Below are 18,661 nucleotides of genomic sequence, written 5' to 3'. Positions count from 1 at the left end.
ACTATTTGTTTGAATACAATTCTCTTTTTAGGACAGTGCATTCCAGTTTCAAAGTCCAGTTATCATTCATTTTGTTTTATATTATCAGTTTTGAGAAGAAAAGTCTTCTCATTGACAGTCATTTTGTGTCTATTGAGTGAGTGTGTGTGTGTGTGTGTGTGTGTGTGTGTGTGTGTGTGTGTGTGTGTGTGTGTGTGTGTGTGTGTGTGTGTGTGTGTGTGTGTGTGTGTGTGTGTGTGTGTGTGTACGTGTCTGTGTGTGTGTACATGTCTGTGTGTGAAAAAAGAGAGAATACTGCTCGCGTTTAGTGCAAAGGTCTGGCCTGGCACACACAAGTCTGAAACTTTGGGCTCTTGTTTGGGTAACATTCTCACAGATGGAGAGTGAACACAGAGGGCTAAATATTCCCTCTTTTTCTCTCTGTTTTGTTCCTCTGCTTCTATAAGTTTCACTTCAGTCTTTACATTGTACATCCTGGAGGGTTTAGAAATATATTCCCAGTTGGAGACTTCCAAGGCATGAAGTCATTGCTAGGTTGATTTCTCAGAGTTGTTCTCCAATTTTCTCCTTTGGGAGAGAAGTTTGTTTTTTGAAATGAAATGAAAATGAGATGAGAGAACTTAGGACTTTTTAAATTATTTTTAAGAGGACAATTTGACACATTTTTAAAATATATTTGGAATATTTTTTTTCCTTTAACAGCCTGAACTTATTCAAATAAATAAATAAATAAATCACTACAATAAATAAGTCTTTAAATAAGCAAAATATTGAAATATCTCTTTGTTGTTGTTTTGGACATTCATTTGTTTGTTTTTTCCCATTTTGTTGATGGCAAACACAGCTCAGGAGGGATGGATTTCCGACCGGGCCAATGGGGCCAGTGCCCAGGGGGCCCTTGACTGCCTGGGGGTGCCCTGGGCTTTAAGGCTGTGCGATCTATTTTGGCGATCCCCCTCGCTTGAACCCCCCCCTCCCCCATGCTCTACAACTTTTGAGTGGGGGGGGCCTTTTAAGATAATTGGCCCCAGGGCCTTTGCAAGACATAATCCGTCCCTGCAGCTCAGCTAAAAAATGGAGGCCTTCAAGTTTCTTTTCCTCTCCCTACTTTGTATGACACTAGAGAGTTTGATTCTGGCTATCATTTTCCTCTTGTCCTGTTTCTGTATGAACATGTCATAGGAAGTCTTGATGCCTCTTTATTCCTCTGTGCCCTCCTTAGGGAAGTGGATTTGGGAATCTCTAAAAACTGTGATCAATTACAACAGACCAATGTATGGGCACCTTCAAGTGGGCAGCTCTCCACTATGATTCCAACACTGCTGATTTTGTCAAACAGTTTTGATCTACAAAATATCAAAGAGTTCAAGCTCTACTACACATGTATGAATGATTAGTGTTTAAAGTAGCCTATATCTTTAACACTAAAAATTATACTATTTTTCCAGGTAGGAGGCATAATCTGTGCTTACCTCATGAATGTATAGTCACTTAAAAGGACTTTGACTAACTAAAAGTAGAATCCTGGGGTTATAAAATGTAGATTCCTACTTTGATTCCTGCTCTGAAAAAAAAAAAAATTTGTTCTCCATGTGGTGAACAACTCATTCTGATATTCTTATGGATTTTGATAAATCATTGCTCATGATAATAGTGATGATGACAGTGATGAAGATGTTTGGGAGACATTCTTTTCTGTCTCGCTTGCTGTTTGTTCCTCCATAAGCTTGTCGACATTAGATCACTGGGTATGGCCATGGAAGTTAAACTCCTTGTTTGTATTGTTGCTGAATAAAATGTTTTATAGCTGAGGTTTACATTGTAAAGCAGTAAAACTTGTTGTTTTCGAATGTCAAATTCATTGCTCCTCAGACGGAGAAGTAATTTTAATCATCTCTGGATGTGAAAACAGGTGGTCTCTAAAGTAAAACTGGGGAGGGGCTTGTGCCCACCCACTTTACAGCAATTCTGAAGAGTTCACTTAGGGCTGAGACTGGGTTCCATTTGAGGAAAGGAGGTGGGTATTATCCTTGCCAGAGCCTTTTCTTTGTAGAACACTTCCACTACCCCCAATACTGCACCCTTCTCCTCGCTCTCCTCGTTCTGCCCGCTCACCACGATCACCCCCACCCTCCGAGCGACGAGAGTTCTGACGGGTTGGTGTGCTGGGTGGGCAAGACGGAAGTCCATTCTTCTCATCTGAAAAAAGAAGAATTGAAGACAACAAGTTTAGGAGAGGGCTTTGTGCTAAGGTTTTACAGAATTTAATAAATTTTATTTTCTTGAAATTTGTCTTTGGGTATTAGTGTACTTGCGGCGCATTTACCTGCAAGTGCCTGCACAGAGGGCTGGTCATGTGAACTGAGAAGCTGAGCCTGAATGGTCTCCACCACTCTTTTAAACCTGCGACTAGGACCTGCGAAAGAGACGCCATAGCATTATCTCTATGAACTTCAATATCGTTAATTTTTTTACACAGTCTCTCTCTCTCTTACAATACCTGATAATAAGGTGAAGGTAACACTGTAGATGCCAGTCTCCCTCCTTCCCTCCCTGTCTCTCTCTTTCTCTCTCTCTCGTTCTCTCTCACCCTCAGAGAAGGCGATGTCAACCTGAAATTTGACAGGCTTCTGGAAGACAGACGGACCTCCGGAGGACTTGTACTCTGCCCGGAAACTTGTCTGAGAGATCACACTGTGACTCAGGGAGGGAATCTAAAGGGGGAGAGAGACAGTTTCGAAGTTTGAATCTTCATAGAAGGGAGGTGAGGGGAGGGCAGAGAAGGAAGGAAGGAAATGAAAGGAAAGATACTAACTGATAGAAAGGCGTGGACAATGTCAGCTTTGATAGAGCTCAGTGGTTTGTCTCTAATCACCACAAAAATCTGCTCTTCCCTCTCCAGACTGATGAAATTTCCAAACCAGGACTTCTTTGCCAGCCTACAGCAATAGATAAAGATGAGGCTTACAAAGTATATAAGCATATAAATACGCATTGTTATTGTTTCTTGGTTTTACATATGATACAAGTTTAGGAGTTTTGCAATGCACAGTGGTGTAAATATCATAAATTGTTTTGATCATCTGGATATATCTCCATTTCAAAATAACTTTTATCTTTGAAAATACAAAGGCTAATTCTGTAAGTGTGCAAATGATACTGCCTGTGTAAGTTAACTGCTTATCTGTCTTTATTCCTAGAGTTTTACTCATTCTGGGAAAAGCAGCCGAAAAAGCCTCAAAACAAACACACTGAATCATAAAAACAAAAGACACATCGCATTGATTTCACTATAAAGAGGGTCGCAAACACTTCTCTTACAGATTTGTTCCTATAAGTACTCACTCTGGGCTGGACTCTGGGGTTAAACTTGACATGTCCTCTGATGTAGGAACTATTGAAACAAAATATTGACATTTTTAACATTTCATGTCAAAGGGCAGTAGTTCACCCTCATGACTTTCTTTTTTCCATAGAACACAAATGGAAGTGTTGGACAGAATGTTAGCCTCAGTCAACATACACTTTCATTGTATGGAAAAAAAGATGCATTGAAAGTAAATGGTGACTGAGGCTGACATTCTGCCTAACAACTACTTTTGTGTTCCACAGAAGCAGGAAAGTCAATTGTGTCTGGAACAACACAGGGGTAAGTAAATGATGACCATTTTCTATCAACTATCCCTTTACGACATTGGATAATGCTTCTCTCACCCTGTAGTCTTCGACGATGGAAGCGTGGCGAACCCAGCAGGTTGTTCTTGAAGGAGTTGAGGCGTGTCCTCCAGTGGGCAGAACTACTGGAAGCCATTCCACCACTTCCCCCAGGGCTGGAGGGTGGGGTAAGGGAGAGGGAACCACCACCCACACCACCACCCCCTTCAGCTCGTGAGGAGGAGGAAGAGGAGGAAGAGGAGGGTGGGGTGGGAGGGGGGTGCTGGGGATGGTGCACAGGGGTCCCCAGAGGGGTGGGGAGGGGGGAGCCCTGTGGGGTAACCTGTGACACATGGGCAGAGTTAGGATAGATGGTCTTAGTGACAGACTTCAGGACAGATGGAGTAGGGAAGAAGAAGCGAGGGATAGGGGAGAGGAGCGGAGAGGGCGAAGGGGAAGGAGACGGGGGAGTCTGCAGGGGAAGGGACTTCATAGACTGCAGGTGTGGACGCTCTGAGGGTGCTTTGGAGGGTAGTGTCTGGGTTTTGGGTCAGGTGCACGTTGGGATGCCCGGGGTGTGGCAGAACATCCTGGTTTGGGGTCTTTGGACTGGGTGTTGGGAGCAGAGGTGACATCAGTTTGGCTGAAAGTGAAAACTGGGCTCTGACAAGATGGAAGAAAAAGAACAGAAGGACGGAGCGGAAAAGAGGAATGGAGAGATGAGATGAGAGAATGGTAATGAGAGTTAATGAAAGCTATGCTATATGATTATTAACATAAAAATTTATCTGAGGAGAGTTAGGAAAATAATGCATAGCTCTCTGAGAGGCTTGTGACATGTATAGTAAATTAGTAAGCAAGTGTTTTAATTATTAGGGTATTAATTAATTGTGCAAAATGCAAGTTAAGCAATACGGTTATAGACATGATCATTGTATAAGTGTGTTTGTGTGTGTGTCTAGAACTGAATGATCTTTGGTGTGAATAATGATCCCAGTATGATGACAGTATGAGGTAGATGAACATAAAAAGTGCAACTGAATCCAATTCAACTTTGCTGTTCATACCACAATAACAAAGGCAAGCATGGTTCTTTTCAACAGCAAGCACTAAAGAATAGTATTACTTCTAATCCAATATCTGTATGGTAAATGTAAATGAAAGATGTGAAGAAACGTACTCTCGGGCTGCTGAGGGGACTGGACGAGAGGCCGGTTGAAGCTCCACTAACTGATCGAGACCTACCAAAACAACAGGATATACCAGTCAAGTCAGTCCCTAATATTCATTCTACCATCTCCCTTTTGGGTTCCACAGAATAAAGAAAGTTATACAGGTTTAGACCAACATGAAAATCCGTAAATGTTGAAAGAATTTCTAAATATCCCATTAACCGCTCATTTAGCAAAGTCAAAACTCAAAATTCTTCACGTTTTCCTGACACATTTTTGGAAGCTATTTTGACAAGCACATTATGTTGATCAGGACACAAGTGTTACATTAGGCTTTCAGATGAAGCCTAACAATTTGCATGTACCTCTGACTGTGTGCAGAGGTATCCAGTGCTCTGCGAGGAGGTGTCGGAGAGCCCTGTTCTGTCACACTCAGTACCTCCAGACTCTTTCTCTCTGGCCGGCAGCGCCCATGACGGGTCAACATGGGCGAGTCCACCCTCTTACGGGGAGGATCTGATCACACAACCACAACAGCATAACACACATACACCCACTGTAACACAGACATCTACTGTATACACTTTATGACAAACCTTACTTTGTCCCAGATAGAGTACTCTAAGGTTTGTTTTTTTTATACATCACTATGACTGCAGCGCAGCGGAGATTATCTGTATTACAGTGATAGTAGGGGAAATTAGCTAAATAAATCCCTTTCAATGTGTTTATGAGACTGAGTGCTTCTATGCAACATGCTGTAGTCAATAGTACCTGCATACAACATGTGCTATGATAAGAAAGACAGGTCATGGCATGGAAGTGAAATTACAGTAACTACAGTATCATTAGCCAGGCAAACACATTCCTTTCAAAACAATAAACCACTTTACACCAACTGTGTATGAAATAAGTGTAATAAATAGAACATTTCAAGAATCATGTCAGCAACACTGATGCCAGATTGACAACATAAGACCAATTTCTTCTGCACATATAGTAGGAAGTCCTGCTATGATCAAATCTGCACCACTTGTTCTCCAACTTGCTACAGTGTTCTAACAACAATGTAGACTGACTCCCCTGTCAAACGCTTAACGATGATGACCGTCCATCTTAAAATACCTTTTTAATCCAAGTCTGTTCTTGATCTATTTATTTTGGGGAACAAATCCTCAATATGTTACATTTACAAATCACTGAAGTTTGACTTAGAACCCTTTAAGGAAGCTGGCTTACTTTCAGGCCTAAAACAGCAGGGTGGTTGCTAGGTTACCAACAATTCTCATGGTATTCAATAACTAGCTTTGAACGTGACAGCAACAGGATTCACAAAAACGCGCTCACCGATATCATTTCTGGGTGGAAGATGTTCATCTTCATAACTAGGGTAGCGCTCTTTCCTGTCCAACAGAAGATAGTAGATCAACTTCTCCTGGTTTTCTCTGGGGGAAGAAAGATGGGAAGAGACACTAAAACTTCTGCAACTTCTTAAGTAATCCAACAAATCCATTAAGGTGCATTATTTTTGAGAGGATCTCACTGGGGTTATGATGTTTCCAGCAGCACTGAATACATGTTCAGAAGCAGTATTAATATCGTAAACTCAATAACTGACAAAACTACATGAGGTGTTTTTGATGGAAAGCTATGCATATTGAGGATAATTAAACATTTCTACTTAAAACATGTTACCAATCCACTAACAATATTTTAGAAGAATAAAAATCTTCTTTGAATAAAACAAATGATCCAGTCATCGTATTTTGAGGATTGCCCAATCTAAGCTGCAATAAAAATCTGAAAGAGTTTAGTGGGTTAATAATCTTTTTCTAACACATCCTATATAAATATATATATATATATATATATATATATATATATATATATATATATATATATATATATATATATATATATATATATTAATCAGCAACACCAACAACACAAATATATTATTACCACTTTCATCTCCATAAAATTGAAGCAAAAGCTACTGAGCTTGTATTAAATTGCTCATATCTGCACAGACAATAAAGCGAATGCACAGCTGAACTTGAGCAAGTTGCATGCTATGCGTAACTTGCATTATGAATAGGCCTGTGCTGTAAAAATGTGCTATGTTGCACAAAATCCAAAAGTTTCTAAAAAATGAAAATTATTACGTCTCTAGCATGAAGAATCAACATCACAGTAACAAAGGATCTAAAATTTCACTAAACTCATTATATGCTATTATTTCACCCCAGTGGTTGTCACTGTGATCCTAGCAGCCCTACCAGTTTTTCCAAAGTACTATTAATTTCTACAGTTGTAAATCTCTAGCTGTTGTATCTTGTTTGTTCTTTAATTTACAACATGAAATTATGTTTTTGTGCACCTATGTGAATGAGAGACCAAAGTGATTTGATTCAAGTTTGCCCATAATGTCACATATGACTGACCACCCACACATATATATGTTGTTTAGACTCACTCCTCACACTGCAGGTCTCTGGTGAGTTTGACACGATCTCTGAAACAGCCCAGGGAATGCATGCTCTCCAGAACATCAGGGTCCAGATCTGTAAGCGACAGAATCCTCTTTACACACACACGCCTCGGGGGTGGCTGCTCTGGACACGGCTCATTCCTGCCCCCTCTGAGACAGATAGACAAATAAACAAACAAATCAATGACAACTAGACTTGTGGGTAGTAGACAACCAAAGACTGATGATGGAATTGTTTTTATGACCATATACCTCAGGTGATACTTACTGATACCATGGGTGCTTTTGTATATCCTCCAACTGAGAAATGAAACAAACAAAATAAGAAGGATCATAAATACATACTACTGAGTCGCTTTAAATCAATGAATTTCCATGAATTTTCCAGTGGATCATGATTTCTCAATAAAACTAATGACAAATATCAGAAAATGTTATGTTTGCTCTAGAAATTTTGTTTTTCAGATTTTATTCATTTCCATGACGTTTGTACATCTGGAAATTACAATGCTAAAATTCCCTGATATTTCCAGGTTTTCCATAACTGTGGGAACCCCCTATAAATATTTGTTTATGTAAGTATTTGGATGCTTTAGCCGTGCACTGTATGGCAATAGCCTGACTGAGTTGGTGTATATGAACAAGCTGTTTGATGTTTGAGAGAGAGCACAGGTGTGTGTGTGTGTGGGGCCCACCGTGAGGCGTTTCTCAGGGTTGACCTCAATCATGCCACGGAGGAGAGCCTGGCAGTCTGGAGGAATGAAGTGAGGCATGTGAAATACTCCACTCTTCACCTTTTCCAGCAGCTGTCGCAGGTTATCATGGTCAAAGGGCAATGCTCCCTGTATGGTGAGATGTTACAATTCACACACATTTCGGAGTGCAAGAGACAGGTGTTTTCCTTTAGGTAGCTTCAGAGCTTCCATATCCTTACAACCAATGATGGTTTTTAGACAGTAAACACCTAGCCTTCACTTTTTTTAAACGATGCAAAGAATATGTAAATAAGGTATTCAAATAAAGCAAAAATGGAAGAAATTTTAAATTGAAAGATGAACGAAGAATCAAACTTCTTACCACCAGCAGAGCAAAAAGAATAACACCACAGCTCCATACATCTGCCCTGCGTCCATCATATTTCTCTCCCTGTGACAAAGTCCAAATAAATACAAAAACATTGGCTGATTTTTGAACAAATTTCCATCTAAGAGAGTTATAGAATCTGTATGATCTATGTGAGATATGTTAAAGCAGATGATGCTTCTCCTCTAAGAGCATCAAACTTACCCTGATGACCTCAGGACATGCATAATGGGGTGATCTGCAGATACATAACACAGAGAATGAATACTTCATCTTTATTAACATAGCATTCCACCACAAATATACACAGTACTGACCCACAGCTGGTCTCCAGCAGGCTGTCCCCAACCTGTAGGGAGGCCATGCCAAAGTCTGCAATTCTGATATTATTCTTCTCATCCAGCAGGAGGTTTTCAGGCTTAAGATCTCTGTGGCTGGGAATGAAGGGAAGACAGACCGTGAAAATTTACAAAATTGACAGACAGTTACAATCTACATGTAATATATGCCATTTGTAATGCAAAATAGTCTCAAATAACAGCAACATCAAGAAGAAGGCTGAGAGGCTGCAGAACAATCTGGAACTACAGAAGCATCTTTAAATATAAATAGTATGTTTTAAAACAAAGCATATGTCCTCTATTAAATCTTTAGTCACCAGCACTTGTATCACCGCATAATGTATCACATGCCTGTACAAACTGGAAAGTGGATGACAGATATTTGCAACATTCAAACTTCCCTGCACCATTTAATGCGATCAAGGTCCATTTATAAACTTCTGTACTAGAAACAAATTACAGCAATACTCAGTACTCAGTCTATCGACTACACTTTTGACTTATGCACACTAAAATCATTTTAAAAACCTGTTCTTACTGTTTAAATAGACAATTGCATGAATCAATAATTTTTACCATCTATTACTTGCCTAAATATAGTCCACTTCTTAATGTATATAGATCTGCATCACTTCTCGTGGCCTTTAAACGGATAGTTCACCCAAAAATGAAAATTCTCCCATCATTTACTCATCCTCATGCCATCCCAGATGTGAATTACTTTCTTTCTTCTGCAGAACACATCTGAAGATTTTTAGAAAAATATCTCAGCTCTGTAGGTCCATACAATGCAAGTGAACATTGACCAGAACTTTGAAGTGCCAAAAAGCATATAAAGTCAGCATAAAAGTAATCCATAATACTCCAATGGCTTAATCCATGTCTTCTGAAGTAATCTAATCGGTTTTGGGTGAGAACAGACCAAAACATAATGCTGTTTTCACTGTAAATCTTTCCACTGAAGTCTCAAGACATGATCATGATTTCAAGATAAATCACACTTGACACATGAGCAAGGAAGTGTAATTGTGCTTGTAATCATGATCTCTGATAATGAAAAATCATCTGATGTTATGATTTATCGTGAAAAAGGAGTTAAACCAACTGGATCGTTTCTGAAGACACTGGAGTTTTATGGATTACTTTTTAGCTTTTATATGATTTTTGGAGCTTCAAAGTTCTGGTCACCATTCACTTGCGTTGTATGGACCTACAGAGTTGAAATATTCTTCTAAAAATCTCTGTTTATGTTCTGCAGAAGAAAGAAAGTCGTGACATCTGGGATAGCAGAGGGTGAGTAAATGATTAGATCATTTTCATTTTTGGGTGAACTATTCCAAAAGTTAGGAATAGCTACAATACATCGAGAACACTGCTACAGTATCCATATCAACATTTAAATGTGAATCAGTGCATGCATCAAAGAAAACATAAATATTAATAAACCTTTACCATATAGAGTGGCTGTGACAGAAGTCCAGAGCAGATATTATTTGTCTGAAGAACTTTCTGGCCTCTTTAGGGGTCAATCTGCCTTTCTTTACTAGGTAGTCAAATAGCTCCCCACCAGACACGTGCTCCAGCACTAGATATCTGAGAGGCAAGAGAAAGACATTAAACACATAAACAGAGATGGATATGCACGAAATGGTACACTACACACAAGCACACTTCCAGAGAATGCAGAATGTCAGTTTAGACAAGACATGACCAGAGAAACAGAGCAGTACTTACAAATATTTGTTATTCTCGTACACATCGTAAAGTTTAAGAACATGAGGGTGCTCTATTAGTTTAAGAATAGCTATCTCTCTCTCCACCTGCAGATATGGGGAGAGAGAGGAATATTGAAGAGGAGATGAAGAGAGAAAAGGAATAATTGATGTAGAAAAACACAAAGCAAAGATGATTTAGGCATGACCATATTGTATCTTGATTAGGAATTACTTTTAATTAGAAATTAACTGATAGAATCATTATATAAACAATCAACAGAACAAAATGGACAAAATGGCATAGAAGGGAAAGCCTCACATTACTAGCAGAGAACATTTGGGCAGACAGAGCATAAACTGTGGTTATTAAAGTAGTTTGGGTTTTGCAGCAGTGTTATTGAAAAGCTATTGCAAATAACAAAACGCTGTGTAAGCAGGAACTGACTGAGAAAAAATAAAAAATTTAGAAGTTTTGTAGTGGCCTAAATTCTTTGCTGTTTTTTGTCTTTGTATGAGATTGCAAAACTTACTTTCATAAGAACGGACTCCGATAGCTTTTCTCTGTTAACTATCTTTATGGCCACCTTCTGTGTTGTAATACAGTGAACTCCTAACTTCACCAGACCTGCAACAGGAACACAGACAGTCATCCTTCAATTGATGCATTCCAAAATAGGGCAACATTACATTAAAATAGAACAACATATTAATGCTGTGTGCTGAGCACAACTGAGAGCAAGTCTTTCCATAATGTTGCTTCACTAACATTCTCTAGCCATCTTACCAAAGTGACTTCAGTATTCATGTGTTAAAAGGTCCATTATGTCAAACGTAATCAAAATCAATTTCATAAGATCTTATAGGTATACACAGGACCACTTAAAATGAGTAGTTCACACAAAAATGAAAACTCATCATTTACTCACACTCATGCCATCCCAGATGTGTGATTTTCTTTCTTTCTTCTGAACACAAACAAAGATATTTATAAGAATATCTCAGCTCTGTTGGTCCATACAATGCAAGTCAACAGGGTTCAAAACTTTGAAGCTCCAAAAAGCACATAAAGGCAGCATAAAAGTATTCCATACGACACAAGTGATTAAATTAATGTCTTCTGAAGATAAACAATAGGTGTGTGAGAAAAACAGATTAAGATTTAAAACATTTTTAACTATTAATCTTTGCTTCCGACCAGATGTCCTACGCACGTCAATGAGAGGGTTGAGCTTAGTGTTGTTTACTGAGGAGGAGGAACACAGTCCTTAAGCAAAATAGGTATAGATATAGATTTGCCATATTTTTTTCATAATCTTCCAATATTTTTGTATTTATAATTTTTTGCACACGGGTCAGTTCTCATGTGAGCATGCCAAAGCGCTTATGTGATACGAATATGGATGTGCATAAGACATCTAGTCAGAAGCGAAGATTAATAGTTAAAAATGTATTCAATCTTGACCTGTCTCTCTCACACATCATCTTGAGTCGTATGGATTACTTTTATGCTGCCTTTATATGAATTTTGGAGCTTCAAAGTTTTGGACCATGATGACTTGCATTGTATGGACCTACAGAGCTGAAATATTCTTCTAAATATCTTAATTTGCATTCTGCAGAAGAAAGTAAGTCATACACATCTGGGATGGCATGAGGGTGAGTAAATGATGAGAGAACTTTCATTTTTGGGTGAACTATCCCTTTAAGTCCAGAAGGGATAGGCTTGTGCAAACTTAAATGTGGATCACAGATATCTGCATCATTCAGACTTCCCTGCACCATTTAATGCGATCACAGTCCATTTAAAAACTCCTGCACTAAAAAAAAAAAATCAGATTGACTTAGGCATACTAAAATAAAATAAAAACTACCTGTACATACTGTACAATTGCATAAACCATTAATGGCCAGCATCTATTACTTGCCAAAAAAAAAAATAGTCCACTTCTTATTGTATATAGACCTGCATCACTTTTGTGCATGCCTCTGTGGCCTTTAATTTCAGAACAAACAACAGAGCGCATACAGGCTTAAAAATAGGACTGTAACTGCCATAAAAGACCCCCCCAAAAAACTCAGAGAGATTAAATACTTTTCCAATTTCCCTTATACATCCTAGTGCATCCAGTTCATTTCATCAGCTCTAAAATTTCACAGCACACACACACACACACACACACACACGCGACCGTTCAATAGATTAATTCTGTAATGAGGCGTGTGAAGTGGAGCAGAATTTGTCTGAGTGCATTAACTGTGTCCTAATATCCCAAATAGGAAATGCTCTTACCAGTCTGGCCCTTCCCCAGCGTCTTTTCCAGTCGGTAGGGCCCGACATACTGAGCTGCCTGACTCCCCGACAACTCCTTACTGGACATTTCGTTCAAATGCGCTTTTATGTCTCACTATATTGGGGTAAATCAGTGCGTTTTCAAAATGCATCCACGGGAATCTGTCCTGCTCACGTAATAGCGTCGCCGTACAGACATCACAGACGGCGAGCGATGACACAGGGATGCTGAGGCGTGATGTCAATGCCGTGGCCTACTCCCAAACATCTGATGGAAATCAATCGGTAACATTTTCCGTTTGTAAAAATAAAAGAGAAACAAAAATCATGAGTTGCGCGTCCAGCCAGGCCTATACCCTGAACTACAGCTGTTATTGCGGTTTAAAGGGCCTGTGATATTGGTTGGAGGGGGCCACGATTAAAGCTGTCAGTATGGGCCGATCTTATATGACTTATTCACAAAGCGTTTTGATAATAGCAAAATGTAAAATGACTGTGATTATTTAAGACCGCAAAATACATCAAGGATATTCGGAAAAACTGGTGTAAAGTCATCGATTTAAATTAGCCGGGATCTTTAAAACAGATACTCATGTAGCTAGTCTACCGTTATTATCGCCAAACTGGAAGTGGCCAATTTGTTAAAAACTTTGCCATATCTATCCTGCGAAACAACCGCACATCTTGTTTATGACACCTATTTGCTCTAATCTAAGTGCATTGTGTCCCTCTTTTGTCAATGATGTGTCAAGAGCTCCGCAGCACTATGAGTTTCGTCTTATTTGAATCAAAGTTTTGATGTAAAGGATGAGCGTCCTGTGTCTGCTATTAAAACTACTGTCAATTCCAAGCCTCACATCCGGAAATATGGGAGAACAGAAAGGGAGAAAACAGCCACCCTTTCGCGAAGGAAAGCCCCAGTGTCTTCAATCACTTCCAACTGTTAATCCCCCGCGCGCGTCCCAAGTGTACATTGCAATGTTGCTCGCTAAATGTAGCGGGTTTTATTTGGCAGAAATCACTTGCTCTATTCATGCAGTACACATGCCTGGTCAAAAAACGAGCATCTTTAACTAGCGTAGGAGCCTCCTCTCCCCCTCCCTCTCGCGCTCTCTCCCTCCCTCTCGCGCTGGCTATGTGCATATCACAGCATCTTCTCGCCCTCTCCTCCCGTCGCCTCGGCTACCGCGCGTGGAGTCATCCTCTCAATCTCGACTCTGTGTCAATGGCGCATGAAACTGCTCGGCTTTAATCCTTTCGGTGCGGCTGCCTTGTGGTCAAGAGTCGGTTATGCAGGATATCACTCCCTCTGTCCGTGAGGCCTTTCTCTGTTTCCCAGCTCTCTCTCTCACACTCTCTCATCCGATAAGAGCAACATCAGCATCCGGGTTCTACGCTCAGTGCGCTGCTTGCGTCCCCTCCCTTACGTGATTCACATGGAACATGCTTGTCATACCCCCACCCCCATTTCTGTACGAGAACAGGTTCCTCCTATCCTTGAGCTCATTCAGCACATTATTAAAGGGACAGTTCGCCCAAAAATGAAAATTCTCTCATCATTTACTCTTGAGCCATCCCAGAAGTGTATGACTTTCTTTCTTCTGCAGAACACATATGAAGATTTTTAGAAGAATATCTCAGCTCTGTAGGTCCATACAGTGCATGTAAATGGGTGCCATAAATTTGAAGCTCCAAAAAGGACATAAAGGCAACATAAAAGTAACCCACACGACTTAAATCCATGTCTTCAGAAGTTAAATGGCAAGTGTGGTTCAGAAACACATAAATAGTTAAGTCCTTCTTTACTATAAATCTCCACTTTCACTTACGCATACATATTCTTCTTATTTAGCTTTTTGGCGATTCACATTCTTCCTCATCACCTACTGGTCGAGGCTGTCAATAGGAGGAGATTTATAGGCATGAGAGTAAATGATGTGAGAACTTTCATTTTTGGGTGACTTATCCCTTTTAAATTGAGCCCCAATCTTAATTTTAGTTGAAATAATTATAGGCTACTTTATACTATTTTTAGTTTAGGTTTATGGTTGTCTTGGAATTTGTTTTATAATATTTATTTGAATGGGCTTTCCCTTTTGCATGGAATATATTTTGTGTAATTTTTGGACATTTTCTTAAGAAAACATACAACCGCTAAAGCTGCGTTCACACTGCCAGTCATTTCATTCATTCATTTTCAATGAGAGCTGGCGATGTCCGGCAACACAAGCGATGGCGACCGTTGGCGACATAGGCGGAAATCGTGGGGGGTCAGGAGGGTTGCCCCCCCCAAAATATCATTGAAATCTGTGTATTGTAAATAATATAATGATATATTCTTAAATTAATTGTTTAAGAAATAAAATAATACAAATGCAAGTGGGGCAAGAACAAAAAAAAACATTGGTGTCCCCTTCAAAAATTGCTCTTGTGAATTGTTATGTTTATTTTTTACAACATTTTGATGAAATTTTCGCCCCTGGTTGGCGACCGGGTGTGGGCGTGTCCAGCGACGCTACAAAGTTGAGAAATGTTTAACTTTATGCAAATGAAGCGACTTTCGTGAGCGACAGCCAATACGAGACAAGATGGTAGAGCTCACACCAGCATAAAGCTACGTTCACACTGCCAGATACTTTATCACTTCATGTCGCCAGTGGCCGGCGGTTATAGGTCGCTAGTGGTGTGTATGGAGAGTCTAAACAGCACTGTTTCTTTACAATTAATAGTATTGTTAAAATAGTAGGATCACGTGAGCTCTACCATCCTCTCTCGTATTGGCTGTCTACCGAAAGTCGCTTCATTTGCATAAAGTTAAACATTTTTGTTGCGTCGCTGGACACGCCCACATCCGGTCGCCGTCGCTTGTGTTGCCAGAAGCCGCCAGCTCTCATTGAAAATTAATGAGATGAGGTCGTTTTGTCGCTGCGTGTAGCTGGCAGTGTGAACGCAGCGGTTCCCAAAGTGGGAGGCGCAAGGGCTAATAATTATTAGGCTATTATTAAGCATGCTTCCAATCCAATTGAGTGTCAATTGTGCAACTGATTGAAATATTTAAGATGGACAAAGACTCTCAGTGAAGAGAGGTGGCTGCCATGCCAGTTTGTTTTCTTGTTGTGCATTTTAACGTGTTAAATCCACTGCTTTTTTGAGAACATTGCATTGAAAAACTTTCGGCGGCCGCCGAAGCAAATTATTTGATATTCAAATTCGTCTTGCTTTTTGCCGTTTTATAAGTGCTAACTATGCTTCTCATCCGGAACGATCGCGGGGTGCATAAAGACAGGATTCGCGTGTTGAGCGATCGACCGGGAATCACACGCGAGACGCGCTCTGATTATGATTGAGCACTTAGGCATTGCTAGCATCAGCATTGACAAGGAAAAGTGGAAACATCCGGGCGCTTTTGTTTCCTCGCTCCTCCGTCCTAGAGCCCGTGACCCGGCAACCGATCAAAGTCCGCCATCATGAAGGACGTATCAATTCGCTAAATGCACCGTGAGGACGCGTGAGCGAGGAAACACAGGAGCTTCCTATGCGAAAGACTTTTTGGTTGAAGCACCTCACGTAGGCCTACGCACAAATTCTCCTGTCCCTTTACATCTGACACAACAGTTTTAATTCATGCTTCACCTTTGCGGTTTAAATAAACCATAATAGTCACATAATGTAACTGTGCATCTTGAATTATTAGGTTTTATAATGAAAATATCAAGTTTTAACAATAAAATGGAAAGTGCTCCTATGTGATGCAGCTGCGCAGAGACGGCGCTCTGAAGTGACGTGCGTGCATTAAACAAAAACATTTTCGATTCCTCTCGTTTCCTAAAACGAAGCAAGGAAAGTAAACGAGGATGCACAATTTTAGAAATGAGTAGCACCCCTGCTCTTCACCAGCATCAATTACAAGACATTTCACATCTATACATCATCAACACCCTTACTAACATTTATCACAATAAAACCTGGAGAAGCTTTTTTAATGTCCAGCACATTTTTAACTATTTCGAAATGAGTTATTAATTGGTTACATTTACATTTGAACATCAACTTTAGTTTTATCTTTTGAATTCTTGTTTACATGGACAATAAATAGCTTTTTGTATGACTGTAACAATTACAACTCATTTTACTATGAAATGTGCGAATGGATTGGGGGCTGAACATTTTCGATTAGTAAAGTGATTGAAAAAGTTTGGAAAACACGACGCTGAAGGAACATTTGCACCGCGTGCAAAACTACTGTGCTGCTAAATGAATGCACATACCTGCAGTTTGATGCGTGAACACAAGATGGCAGCAGAGACTAAGACGTTATTGAAAAATCAATATTTTTTATTTCTTAATCTTAATCTTAACCTAGAAACATTTATGTAGCATAATGCCACTAGGATTACTATCATTCAGTGCTAATCCTAGATGTTGCATTATGCAATTTACTTACAACAACGTTGCATAGACTACCTAGAGAGGCAGTAACTGTGTATCCATTCATAGCCCATCTTGTTACAATTTGCTTGTTGAAGGTCACAGCTTCGGAAAAGAATCAGGTCTCTAGTGCAGGTATTTTGTGTTGTCTCTTTCCAGATCAGCAGACTGAGGTGATTTCTGTCTCCAGCCATTACCTGCAGGTTCAGCTCGGCACTTTCATAACCTCCCTCACGTGTTGATTCTCATTGTCAAACTGCTGTGTTTGAAGTCATTTGCAGGACATTCATTGACCTCCCTTTGTAACTGTATGCCTTTAATGAGAGCTCTTGTTTTAAGTGATCCCCTTCCCCTATCTTTCTGGCAGATCTGCAGGAAAGCAACAGTGCACCAGACTCCCTCATCTCTAGAGTGTTGCTTATGTCAAGCCTAACTATCATGCAAATACATGGAAACATTCTTGAAGATGTGACTGCTATATAGGACACAGTAACTGCACAGACAATTAAACCCTTAGATGTTTAGGTATGCATGTGGTCTGTATTTTATTTTGAGTCTACCATAGTATTCATAATAGTAATAATTGAGAGTGATGTTACGCCTTGTTCCCACAGAGGAAACCACTGCTCTCAAAAAAGAAAAAACTTGAAAAGATCCATTGACAGGCAGACAAGATATTACACATAAGACTTTTGCAGATAATTTGGGTGAAAGTCATAGACACTTAATCATTCATTCTTAATTTTAAAATCCTTTAGTTTAAACATTGTTCACCAACATCTACTCAGTTTACTTAAAACAAGACTTGTGTTACACATATATAACTAATTTGATTCTTCCGGTAGGAGGAAATCTTTTGTTATTGATGGTTTTAATATGATTATTATTCCTCTTCTCCTTGCACCCCAATATGTCAAAAAGTCACTGGTCAAACATTTTCTAATTTGGCACATTGATACTACAGGCCAATGGGTACCCCCACACCAAGAATGGCCCACATTCACCCTTAGGGGGCGCTACAGGCTATGCCCAAAAAAAACATTTTCGAAATGTTGTCATTTCCACCCTATTTGTCCAATTCTTCTGAAACATGGTGTACATGCCTCGTTTCTCATGGGGAACAAAAATGACCCATAATTTCCACCATGATGGATTTTCCTGTACAGTGAAAATTTGGGAAAACCTACAAAAATCTTATTCTCTTGAACCTTACATCCAATTGGCTTGAAATTTGGTACAAATGTGTATAATTGATGTCATTCAATTTGTTACTTAGCAAAATTAATACAATGCAAAATGGCTGAAAGGGGCGTGTTAATGTAAAATGCACATTGCCTCAATATATAAGTGTCAATAAATCAAATGTCATTTTAAACTGATGGTTTTTCAAACCTAACATGATTCAACATGACATCACTCTAAAGTACCGTGCAAAATTTCACCTTGATATGTCAAAAGATAACTGAATTACAGCTGTTTGAACTTGG

The 18,661-nt window shown here is 39.6% G+C and overlaps 1 protein-coding gene across 1 annotated transcript; it reads right to left on the bottom strand.

The window, feature by feature from the left end:
- Window positions 1-984: 984 nt before the first annotated feature.
- LOC127648487 (serine/threonine-protein kinase BRSK2-like) lies at window positions 985-14,114 on the bottom strand. The gene is made up of 19 exons (XM_052133192.1): window positions 12,747-14,114; window positions 10,987-11,081; window positions 10,476-10,561; window positions 10,194-10,334; window positions 8,718-8,834; window positions 8,605-8,638; window positions 8,395-8,463; window positions 8,013-8,159; window positions 7,586-7,617; window positions 7,303-7,467; window positions 6,174-6,271; window positions 5,192-5,342; window positions 4,835-4,895; window positions 3,715-3,997; window positions 3,346-3,394; window positions 2,816-2,939; window positions 2,501-2,714; window positions 2,327-2,416; window positions 985-2,199 (listed from the first exon to the last, which is right to left on the bottom strand). The coding sequence occupies exons 1-19, from the start codon at window positions 12,832-12,834 to the stop codon at window positions 1,982-1,984; spliced, it is 2,262 nt and encodes a 753-aa protein (XP_051989152.1). The 5' UTR covers window positions 12,835-14,114; the 3' UTR covers window positions 985-1,981.
- Window positions 14,115-18,661: the final 4,547 nt, after the last annotated feature.

Source organism: Xyrauchen texanus, chromosome 8 (assembly GCF_025860055.1).
Source record: "Xyrauchen texanus isolate HMW12.3.18 chromosome 8, RBS_HiC_50CHRs, whole genome shotgun sequence".
Classification (NCBI taxonomy): domain Eukaryota; kingdom Metazoa; phylum Chordata; class Actinopteri; order Cypriniformes; family Catostomidae; genus Xyrauchen; species Xyrauchen texanus.
Note: the sequence above shows the minus strand (reverse complement) of the source record. Positions and strands in the feature narration are given on the sequence as shown.

Excerpts from the sequence above, each read along its gene's own strand:
- LOC127648487 (XM_052133192.1), bottom strand. The coding sequence starts at position 12,834 with ATGTCCAGTAAGGAGTTGTCGGGGAGTCAGGCAGCTCAGTATGTCGGG. Across the intron at positions 3,998-4,834 it reads GTCCCCTCAGCAGCCCGAGA|GTTACCCCACAGGGCTCCCC; the intron begins GTACGTTTCTTC and ends CATGTGTCACAG. Across the intron at positions 3,395-3,714 it reads CCATCGTCGAAGACTACAGG|TTCCTACATCAGAGGACATG; the intron begins GTGAGAGAAGCA and ends TTGTTTCAATAG.